This window comes from Hyperolius riggenbachi, chromosome 3 (genome assembly GCF_040937935.1).
Source record: "Hyperolius riggenbachi isolate aHypRig1 chromosome 3, aHypRig1.pri, whole genome shotgun sequence".
Lineage (NCBI taxonomy): Eukaryota > Metazoa > Chordata > Amphibia > Anura > Hyperoliidae > Hyperolius > Hyperolius riggenbachi.
The window spans coordinates 452,221,500-452,233,301 of record NC_090648.1 but is presented as its reverse complement, the minus strand read 5'-3'; the positions used below and the strand labels follow the sequence as shown (position 1 = coordinate 452,233,301).

Here is an 11,802-nt window from a genome sequence, read left to right as displayed (position 1 = left end):
AAAATAAAATGTGCTTCTATAGCTAAAACCCACACATTGTATATGCCCATCTGTCCCGATTATTACAACATTTAAATTATGAGTGTATTTTATTTGTTTTGTGTTTGTTTATACTATATCACTAATTACAAGCCCTTGTTTGCAAAGATAACAGTAATGTATCCTCATGGCATACATATTAAAAAAGTTGAATCCCTAAGGTAATTATTTTTGAAATGCTGTCACTTTTTATTTTTTTACAAGTGATTTATTTTGGTAACTATGGAGGAGGGTATATAGAGTTAACTATATGAGATTTTTTTTTATGTATTTTAATGTATTTGTATATGTAATTTTACTTTTTGTCCACAAGATGTCCCCACAATGTTCCCTGTAACCTTTACACCAGGGGTCCTCAAACTTTTTCAGTCAAGGGCCGGGGTCAACATACTTCAGACTGCTGGGGGGCCGGAGTATACATAAAATGATGTAGAAAAACATAACATTCATCCTAGGTATTGTGGGTAGCCCTCATGTCTTCTATTTAACCAGAGCAGATGCTATGCCCCCAACACAGCATGTGCAGTTATTATGCCACCAATACAGCATGTGCAGATAGTATGCTCAGCAACACAAGGTCAGATATTATCCCCCCAACACAGCATGTGCAGAAAGTATCCCCCAGCGCAACATGTGCAGAAAGTATTCCCCCAGCACAGCATTTGAAGATAGTATCCCCCCAGCACAGCATGTTCAGCTATTATGCCACCAACACAGTTCAGATCTTGTGACCCTATTTATTTATTTAATTTATTTATTGAATTTATAAAGCGCCAACATATAATGCAGCGCTGACCCTAACATAGCAAGTCATATATGAGCCATGATGTCACGTAATGGCCTGCAAAAGCCTGCAGCACCATCTCACCCATACACACACGATCGCTGTAGCAACGTAAACAGCACAACCCTCCATTTCCCCTTCGCAAAGGAACCATAACATTTCTGCACTGCACTGACCAAAATACATGTGATTATGCTTGTTACAAGACATCCCCTCCACCCAGTAACCCAGAAGCCAGCAAATGACTGCTTTCTTGCTTTCATGTGGATGGGTGGTGCCAAAACTGCTATTCTATATGCGGGCCACCAATATTTAAATATGCAGCAGACCGCATCTATAAATAATACAATTTTTTTTTTTTGGGGGGGGGGGGGGGGGGGGAGGTAAAAAAGCCCCAGGGGTCCGCATTCGGCCCATGGGCCTTAGTTTGAGGACCACTATTTTACACCGTAATTATACCCTTAGGTTTGCCCATTTATCCTGCTTCTTACATCATCCTTAAAGAAAACCTAAACTGAAAATGAAAAGTCAAAATAAGCATACACAAGTCATACTTACCTTCCATGTAGTCTACTCCTCAGTGTCTTTCTCCTGTCCCGCATCCTGTTTGTTCACTGTGATCAAGGGAATTTTCCGTCCTCCATTTTGAAAATGACCATTACCCATAACAGCTTTCTGGTCAGCACACAGTTAAACTGTAACATTGCCCACGTGAGCCATTGCCAACATGGCTCAAGTGAGCCATAGGGAAACATGGACATTTACCTGGTACATCAGTTCTCTCAGCTATAACTGACAGCAACTGATATTTTACTGACAGCAACTGATATATTTCAGATCTGACAAAATATTGTCAGAACTGGAAAGGATTATTGTCAGAAGAAAATGGTGAGCTTCTGAGAGGAACTGATGGCAAGGTAACTATGTAATGTTCATTTGAAGTTACCTCATGTGTTTATTTTAAATATTTTTACTGAGTACAGGTTCTCTTTAAGATCCGAGTGCTTGCTGGCTGCCTTATACAGTATGTCCCACCTCTATACAAGTCTCATTCGGCCTGATGCACATCACCAAATAAACACAAAAATGCATAGGAATTTTTTTTCTTTTTTAATGTTCTTCTGTGCATTTGCATTTCATTTCCAGTGAGTGGAATTTCATGGGTTACCAACAGGACTGTTTCTGGACCTTATGTCACCCCAAGCAAATCTGTGTCTCCCTTCCACCCCCTCCCCCCACCCCATGGCATATGTGCATGCGGTAATTTTACTAATATTACCTTTTATTTATAGTAAAATATCTGCCATGACCTATGCCAAGTGGCGCAGTCAAATTTGATGTGCACCTGTCCCTGATGAAGCCGTGACATCGGCGAAACATGTTGAGGCATCATGGGCACATCTGCAGCTACCTGCTAACGGCCTGGTACATCCATCTTGGACCTTATCCAAGTTTGTGGACAGTCACACATACAACATCATCAACCTCAGAGTGGTAAATATACCAAGACTTTTTGCATCCTTGTGGATCACCTATATTATTGCACCAACTATCGCAGGCACCCTGGGATTGGGAGTAGTCTTTTGAACTGTTAGCTATGGGTCATCAGGTCCAGCAACACACATACAGAGTTTGCCATTTTCTCATCTCAGCACAATCACCTTTGTTGTGTAATTAGTGGCAACATGTGGGATAGGCAGCAAACACTTAATTTTGAGTAGCAACACCCCCCACATTTCTTCTTCTATGCCCTCTTTTAGGTGATTTAAAGTGCACGGTTTGTGAAAAACAATAAGTGGAGCGCATAGATACATGAGAAGTCCAAAGCTCTGTACAAACAGAACATCAGCAATACAAATAGGGATGGTCGAAATTGGCAATTTCGTGTTCGCAAAAACGTTTGTGAATTGTACCGCAAACATTTGCAAAGCGATCGTTTGTGAGAGTCACATAGACTTTCATGGCAGACAAGCTTCTAAGACCTTCAAGGCATCTCTGCAGCCACAATTTCTTTAAAAAAGGTGTGCAAAGTGTACAAAAACCTAGACAGTGGCATGGCGGAGGGAGATCAATGGTGAAATGTTCCGCTAAAAACACGTATTTTATGCAAACTCTTTATAAACTTTTTTTTAGAGATGTCAATGATCGCCAACTTCAGCGGTTACTAGCAAAGCCCCCGTATATCCTAGAATCACTCAATTTGCATGGTTTGCTAAGGAAAGCTGTGGAAACAAGAGGAATCAAAATTTCAAAAACACCTTGTAGTTTTTGAGGAAATCTATTTTGAATTTTGCTCTGGGGACACTTAGTATAGCAATTCCTGGGCTGGGAATGGGATTGAAGTGTGCAGTGCTATTCACCGGTCCTCGGGGCAGGGAGCGATGCGTGTGGCATTCTCCGTCATTCATCGGGTATCGAGAGGATATGGCGCTGAATAATTTCCAAGGATACTGTTGTGGCAGTAATGAAAGGTAATTATTTATGATTAATTAAAGGACTTTTTCATGGTTGCATTTTTATTTCATTTTGGGATCTTTGTGGAAATGTTCAGACTGTGGTAAATATTTTGGCGATAAAGGAAACCTTCTCAAGCATGAGAGAACTCACACTGGTGAGAAACCACATTCATGTGCTGAGTGTGGGAAATGTTTTGTACATAAATCACAGCTTGTCAGACATGAAAGATCACACACTGCTGAGAAGCCCTATCCGTGTGCTGAGTGTGGGAAATGTTTTGTTCATAAATCGCTTAATTAAGATCCCCAGAGAGGAAAGTATTGGTGCGCTCCACACTACATATAAACCTATTGCCTCCACCTGTAGGTATGCTGCATAGGTAATAATATCACATTAGTATTCAAATATCATAATCAATTATAAAATGGTGGAAGATTCCTGCTGTATTGCAATCTATGCAATCTTTTTCATGGTTGCAATCTATGCAATGAACTCTTTGGCCTCAATTCACTAAAGGGTGCTAAGTGTTAGCACGCCAGTGAAAAGGCACTTTGCATGTGCTAACATGCTTTGCAAGTGCTAACTAGGGTGCTAAGTAGTTAGCCCATGCAAACTACTTGGCACCGTAGTTAGCACATGCAAACTACTTAGCACCCTAGTTAGCACGTGCAAAGATTTTAGGCATGCTAACTGTTAGCACCCTTTTGTGAATCAAGCCCTTTATGTTTGTATTTATCTGAGGTGCATTGGATTTGAAGAGTTGAAGAAACAAAAGGAAGCCTGGTTTAAGGTGGAACTTTTTTGACAATATAGTGGACTATAAGGCAGCGCAAGGTCTTTTGTATAATAGATTATAAACCACTTCTTGTCAGGCCTGAGAGATCTCACATTGGCGAGAAGCCCTATTCGTGTGCTGAGTGTGGGAAATGTTTTGTTCATAAATCACTTCCTTGTCAGGCCTGAGAGATCTCACACTAGTGAGAAGCCCTATTCATGTGCTGAGTGTGGGGAATATTTTACACAGAAATCAGAGCTTGTTTTACATGGCAGCTTTCATACTGGAAATAAGCCTTATTCATGTTCTGAGTGTGGGAAATATGTTGGGCATCAGGGTACTGTGGGTGCTCTAGATGCCAGTGTGGGTGAGTGCTATAAGTGTGGGCAAGTGTCGAGGATAGCAGGAGCTGTGGTGGCAGCAGTGACGGATAGAGCTCTCAGCTATACTTAATACAGCTGAGAGCCTTAAGCATGTTTAAAAGTCCCTCCAGGGCTTCCCATTGGTCCATTAACAGACCAATTGGAATCCTACAGATTCTCTCATGTTTGACAAGGTTTCCTTAATTACCAAAACATTTCCCAGTCTGAACATTGTCACAAAGATCTTAAATAAAATAAAAACACAACAATGAAAAAGTCCTGTAATGATCTTAACCATAAATAATCTTTCGTTACTCCCAGGACTGCTGACTTTAAAAAACATGTTTTGATTTAAAATCTTCTTTCTCAAAAACTACAAAAGTCTTTTTGAAAAATGTCCCTCTTGTTCCCAGTTCCTTTTAAAGGGACTCTGTAACAAAAATGGCATTGTGTTTCCTACCATCCTACAGGTTCCTAAACCTATTATAATGTGCTCTGGCTTACTGCAGCACGTTCTACTATCACCATCTCTGTAATAAATCAGCTTATCTTTCCCCTGTCGGACTTGTCGGCCTGTGTCTGGAAGGCTGCCAACTCTTCAGTGTGATCTGCTATGCATGCCCCCTCTATGCACACTCCCGTGTGTGTGTGTGTGTGTGTGTGTGTGTGTTATTTACATTAGCCAGCTTTTCTCTACTCTCTTATCTTTTACAAGCTGGATAAATCCTCTGTTCACATACTGATGAGTCACATACTGCAGAATTACAGACAACCGGGCAGAGCTGTCTGCAAGAAGAAACAAACAATCAGCTTGTAACTCTTTAGTGAGCTGCAGGGGGAAAGAAACACACAAATGATCTCTTGAGATTCAAAAGGAAGGCTGTATACAGCCTGATTGTGTATGGATGTATTTTCTATGTGTGGACATACTGTACATCAACCTACTTCCTGTTTTGGTGGCCATTTTGTTTGTTTACAAACAAACTTTTTAAAACTGTTTTTGACTACTTTTAATGCGGCGGGGAGCGGCAAAATTGTGACAGAGGGTAATAGGAGATGTCCCCTAACACACTGGTATGTTTACTTTTGTGTGATTTTAACAATACAGATTCTCTTTAACATAGCATGCAAATTGGGTGATTCTAAGCATACATGTACAGGGAGGAACCGAGAAAAAAGGGCGTGGGGGATTGTCGCTGGTAAAATATCACTAAACTTTGCGATATTTTACTACTGCATTTTGATAATAAAATATTGGTAATATTTACTGATATTTTACTATGGGTAAACCTAACCCTACTCTCACACAGAACCCTTCCCTGGTGGAGCCTAACCCTAAGACCCCCCCCCCCCCCCCCCTTGGTGGTGCCTCACCCTAAGACCTCCCCGGTGGTGCCTAACTCTAAGACCCCCCTGGTGGTGCCAAACCCTAAGAGGTACCCCCTAATGGTGCCTAAACATAAGACTCCCCCCCCCCCCCCCCCCCATGGCACCTAACCCCTCCTAAGGCTAACCCCCCTCTTCTGCAAAGCCGTGATAGAAGTGGACTTTTGGTTATAACTGTTGGTTAAGCAATTTTTTTCCCGCAAACCTGTCTGTGGAAATTGCCCCCTCTTGCTGTTATACCGAAATTTACCTTCATAGCAGCATATAATTGGGGAAGAAGAGTGAGAAGGTGGAAATATCACATTCTTTGTATAATTCCTTTAGACAATGCACAGCAATCCATGGTGACCTGAGCTCAACCCAACACCTTCCCTTGCCCCACCCCCTTTTCCTACTTCTCTGTCTGATTGCCAGTGGACAAGTGAGGAAGAGAAAGATAGGCACTTCCCTTTGGGTAATATCACGTATCAGTTTGTGCAATGTACCATGGGAAGTGATTTCCTGGGATGTTTATTTCAGAAGTAGGTACCATCTGACAAATATCCCAGCTTTTACTCTAAAAAGTGGTAATGCTGATATGTACTGGCACGCAAGAACTATGTTTTTAGAAGTATTTTAATAGTCCCCTTTCTACTCAACTATGCCGATAGCCACGTTTATCAAATCACCCATTCAATAACCAATCACCATTCAGTATGCAGTTATTTTTTATTGAGTTTTTTCCATTTTATGTTTTATAAAAAATATTATACCAAAATAGAGAAGCACAAAAAAAAAAAACAAGTACAAACAGGGAACAACAATAACGTAACCCCCTTTGCAGTGGCAGATGTAAGATGTGTGGTCCAATGCAGCGACGAAGGGCAAAAAAGCGAAATAAAGAAAATAATAGGATGCTGATGACACAGAAATATCAGTTTCAAAAAATTGTGTTATTTTCAAACAGCTTAAAGAAAAACTCTCCTAGGACAATGATGGCGTTTGTATATGTACGCAGCCAGTGAGTTGGACACAGGGTGAGCTGAATGACTGCTCACCTGCTGCCGCTCAAATTACTGTCAGTGCGCTGCTATAGCGGTGCCCGACTCAGGTGCAGACTCGGGTGCACTGTACCGAAACCACCTGCTTCACAATGAGGTACAGTAACTAATAACAAGCAATACAATTTTATTAGACATGGCTACTTATTCAGCTGTCTAATTTATTAAGTAGCTGTCCCAAAGACCATTCCACACTTTCCATGCTTTTCTTACACCTCTGAATTTCCCTTCAGGAGATACTGTATTCATTATTTTTCACAGTCTACTCTCCGTGTGAGCTCCACAAAGATAGCTATTGAATGTTTGACCTTAATGTACCATTTTAGTGTAAAGAAACTCCAACATGGGGAGCAGCTGAGGCAGAGAGAACCCTTCAGTGTTTGCAGCAGCTGTCAGATGTCATGTGTAGGTAAGAAATTTCCTAAAATTTCCAAAGAGCCACATGGCAGCCGCCATGAAAAAGAGCCCTGGCTAACAAAGTGAGAAGACGCTGTGCACTCATAAGAGTATTTTGTAGGGTCAATATGTGAAATGTAGCAGAGATGGGATCAGCTAGAGAAAGCTTACTTCATATTTGGTTTCTGTGGTTCAGGCATGGGTTATAAATGATTTTCTACGCAGGTATATAATGAAAGCGAATTTCTGATTGGTTGTTATGGGTTAACGCACTTTGCTTAGTGGCTTAAAAAAATAAGAGCTTTTTTTTTCTTAGCTGTTCACCTACCATAAATCCCAGAATCCTTAGCTGGCCATTGGCCAGCCACTGGCTTGCAAAGGCTCATGGGTCTTAGCGTGAAACTTAGCAGCTGCATTTTTTTGCAACGGAAAGACAATTCTGCGCAGTTGAATAGGGATGGTCAAAGAGGTGCAAATAATTGAGAGTTGATGCCGGGATGGTCACATTGACCATCCCTACAGTTGAGCATATCAATAATCTGACACAGAGCTAATAGTTTGTAAATGAAAAACAGGGCGTGTTAAGGGGTAAAATAGCAAATATAACTAATAAATACTATTTACAACAGCAGGAGGGACAGTTAGGTGGCAATATAGAAAGGAAGGGGGTCATTAGGAGCAATTTTTTGAAATAAATGCTTAAATTGTTAAAGGGTGAGATTTCCCAAAACTAATCTCAGTTGTTGGGGAGCTCTGATGGACTGAATCACATGAGGACTTCTTCATCTCTTGGGTGGCCCCACTGCTCTCTTAATTCCCTTTTGTGAGCAAAAAAATATAAAATGATAAAGCTTCATACACATGTAAGAGGCATGTCGCTAGAGAGAGAGATTGGGATCGGGTCCCTTGTGCGACAATGCAGGGCCGAGGCCTACCTCCAGGCTAAAGACACATTTTGTTTTGGGTGGAGTGGTGAGTAGAACAATGCCCGCGACCAGCACTAGGCCAAGGCGATCTGCCAGGCAACACTAGATTCTCAGCAGAGGTGGTCGTTATGGACTACCTATGCTGAGTGTATTCTAGCATGAATACGCAGCTTTAAGCAAGGAGTGAGGTGGGAGGGGCTCTGAAGTCACGTTAGTTTCTGACGGAGTTGCACAATGCCGACTCGTTTTTATGGATTTTTATTTTTTATCCTGGACAGCGGGCTTTATTGCCATTCATCTAATGAATGGCATGCAACCACTCCGATGTGGCAGTGGACCCTAAAAGGACTACCGGAGTGGTCCAGCACATTCATAAAGTATGGACATGGCACCATTCCAATGTGAACGAAGCCTTACAATGACAGTGAGTGACTCAGTCTACTGAAGATGGCAGTTTTGCGTAGATACTTACAAAGGAACTTAATTTGATGGTCTCCTACCTTCACATACACAGAAGAGGATAAGTTAATTCAATTGAGTAGACGGCCAGGGATGGCTAACAGACTCCAGTATAAGGCACTGAGAGACACACAACAAAGGACAAGAGAAAAAGGAGCTACTAGTGTTTTCCATCTGCTTTAGAACTACAGCATCCCAGAAGACCCTAGGACCACCTGGAATCATTAGTTACAGGGCAGCTGAAAGTCACAGTTTCCATACAACTGGATCATGATTGTCTGTAAATCAACATTCTATGCATTCATTCTTGTTTTTGATAGAACTTGAGCTCCAATCAGAAAAGAAGAGCTCCAATCAGAAAGGAAGAGCTCCAATCAGGATTGGAGAAAATTACCTTACTTTGAATACAGTATCAGGTTGTGTGTAGTTGTGAGCCACAGACATTAATGGATACAATCAGCACCACAAAACCTGAGGAACGTTTTGGCGCACATCTTGATTTAACAACAACATTGTTGGTGAAATATGATTTGTATTTGCCCTGAAATTTTCCCTAAAACTTCGGGATTCTGCTTTTGCCTCATCATTGCACCTTTGTGTCTTAACTCTGCCCTTCCACAATCCTGTCATTTATCAATTCATGCCTACTTTATACCTCAATTTTCTCACCTTAAATACTACCTACAGACCCCCTTCTAAAACGTATTTGTAGTAAGAAAAGGCGATAAATGCCTCCCCAAGACAGGTCCCTCAGGTCCTCAATGTTCATGTTCCTTCTTAAATGGGTACCTTGTCAGTCATTACACTGACACTGTAAAGTTCTAGCAGTACCCTCTTCCAAAATGGCCACTAAGTGGGTACATTGTCAGTCATGGGGCTGACACCGTTGAGATGGCAACCAATTCCTCTCCTTCTTTAAATTGGCATTATATTAAGGTATAGGTGTGGTTCTGATTGACAAGTCCCGTACCCACTAACTAGATTAGTGACTGGAAGAAACGGGATGAAGGGTCATACTGAATGGAGACACTCATCTTAGACTTCACTGTTAGGCCAGGCAATTAACAACACACCTGGCTGGAAAAAAGGAAAGGAGCAATGGGGACCAGAGGGAGCCTTGCAGCAGAGGTATTGCCTTTTCTTCCCACAGCTAAAGAACTATTCGAGAATGGCCTCCACATTTTCAGGCTTGGTTTGATGGACTTTCTTTCAAAGGGTGAACCAAACATACAAAGTGTATATAATTTAATAAAATTTAAATGTCTTTTTCCTTTTAAAAAATAAACCGTTCGATGGTTCCACTCCTACACATTTTATCACGAGGCATCCAATGGGATGTTCCAAAGTCTCTCTTTGCTTTGAGTACTGATCATCCGCCAATGTCAAGTCTAGAGTCCTGGCCTTCTCCAGCCATCAAGAGGCATACAGTCCAAGAGGCTGGCTCTGTGTGAGAACTTGAGTGATGGCTGCGTTGGTTGGGTGCTGGGCATTATGGAAAGGGATGTGGGGGAAGAATCATCTATTATGACGTAGCATTCACTCTTCTGTCCAGCTCTATGATTTTCATTGTCTCATTTTGCCCATAATCTGAACTGAACCTAAAGACAAGAAAAAAAAATAATCACGGTTTAATCAAGAGACCCAACTGGGTGACAGCATCTAGTTTCATGAAATCCTAAAGAGATCTTTCTTTACTTAAACATGACCAAATTGATAATGTTGTGATGTCACAACTTGTGCCAGTGTTGCATACAACAGGTGCTCATGTTGACCCCAGACATCGGAGGACACTGAGTTGCACGGGCGGAGAAGTGAGACTTCACACTGCACACGGGAACACATATACGCTTGGGGGGGACACCAGCCAAGTGTCCATCGGTCGTCATGATATCAAATATCGTCATTACTGTGCACCCGATCGAGCCAGAAATCAATCATAACTTTGATCAGCTGGTCATGTTACAGCACCAATTCTCTTCCGATTATTTTCATTTATGGGCACCCTAAGACTCTAAAAAAAAAAATGAATAAAAAAAGATTTTATGTAGAAGATGTGTTTACTAATACTATGTTGGCCTTCAGCAACCTGAGTAAAGCTAGGTACATACACTAGGTCAGTGTTCCCCAACCCTGTCCTCAAGGTCCACCAACAGTGCATGTTTTGTGGAACTCCTCAGAGGTAGTTAATACGCTCTGCTGAGACACTAATTACCTAACCTATGTATGTTTGTGGTTTCCTGAAAAACTTGTACTGTTGGTGGGCCTTGAGGACAGGGTTTGGGGAACCATGCACTATGTGACACATGGCCATTGTGGACTCTCTTGGCCAAGAACATAACACCGCACTCCAGCGACCTGGACTGAGCTATGACAGAGGCTTTAGAGTACAAAGGAGGGGAACGGAGGAGAACGGGGAGCATGAGGACAGCATCTAATACATGCCGGCTCCCCTCGTTTTCAATAAATAGTTTTGGTGTCCTTTAACTATCCCGAGGGAGGACTTTATTATTTTTGATCTCAATAGTGTTCACATTGTGACGGGAAATTTGGGTGCCTGAGGGGCCATGAAAGTTTGGGCACCCCATAAGCTCCCATGTTAATAGCAGCAACAAATTTGGATACAAAATGTGGCTTCAAATAGAGGGTGCAAAGCCCAAATTTCCTCTCGTAGCCGCAAATAAACTACGGGGTGCCCAAACTTCAGCCCAATATTTTACGGTTGTGGCAGCGTGGCTATCGGCAGATTTGCATGGGGGGTGGGGGGGGGGGGGTTGTTGAGGCGTTTAGGGTTTCACCATGTGGGGGAGGTCTGTTGGTGTTAGGTATTCGATGTGTGCTGGGTTGGTTTGGGTTAGGTATGTGTGCAGGGTCGGTTAGGCATCAGTGGAAGCGTTGGTTATGGTTAGGCATTGGTGGGTGGATCCGTCAGGGTTGGGCATTGGTGTGTGGTGGGCCCTTAGGGTTTGGCATGGGTGGTGAGTCTGTTGGGCATGCATGTGGCGTCGGCTGGGGTTAGGCACGAGTGTGGGTTCGGAAGGGTTAGACATCGGTGGGGGTTCACCTAGGCATCAGTGTGTGTGTGTGGGGGGGGGGGGGGGGGGGGCTGTCAGTAAGAGTTAGGCATCAATAGAGGAAGTGCTAGTATGAGAATAGGGTCAGGTTTAGCATTAGTAAAATA

General features: G+C 42.3%; 1 protein-coding gene across 1 annotated transcript in view; it reads right to left on the bottom strand.

Annotated features, from left to right (window-relative positions):
- Positions 1–6,492: 6,492 nt before the first annotated feature.
- The window catches only part of LOC137562402 (cyclic AMP-responsive element-binding protein 3-like protein 2), a gene marked incomplete at its 5' end in the record, with an annotated part of 43,647 nt that continues 38,337 nt past the window's right edge, over positions 6,493–11,802 (bottom strand). Inside the window, one exon of the mRNA XM_068273743.1 lies at positions 6,493–10,222. Coding sequence (XP_068129844.1) covers positions 10,147–10,222 — 76 coding nt within the window. The remainder of the gene's footprint in view (positions 10,223–11,802) is intronic.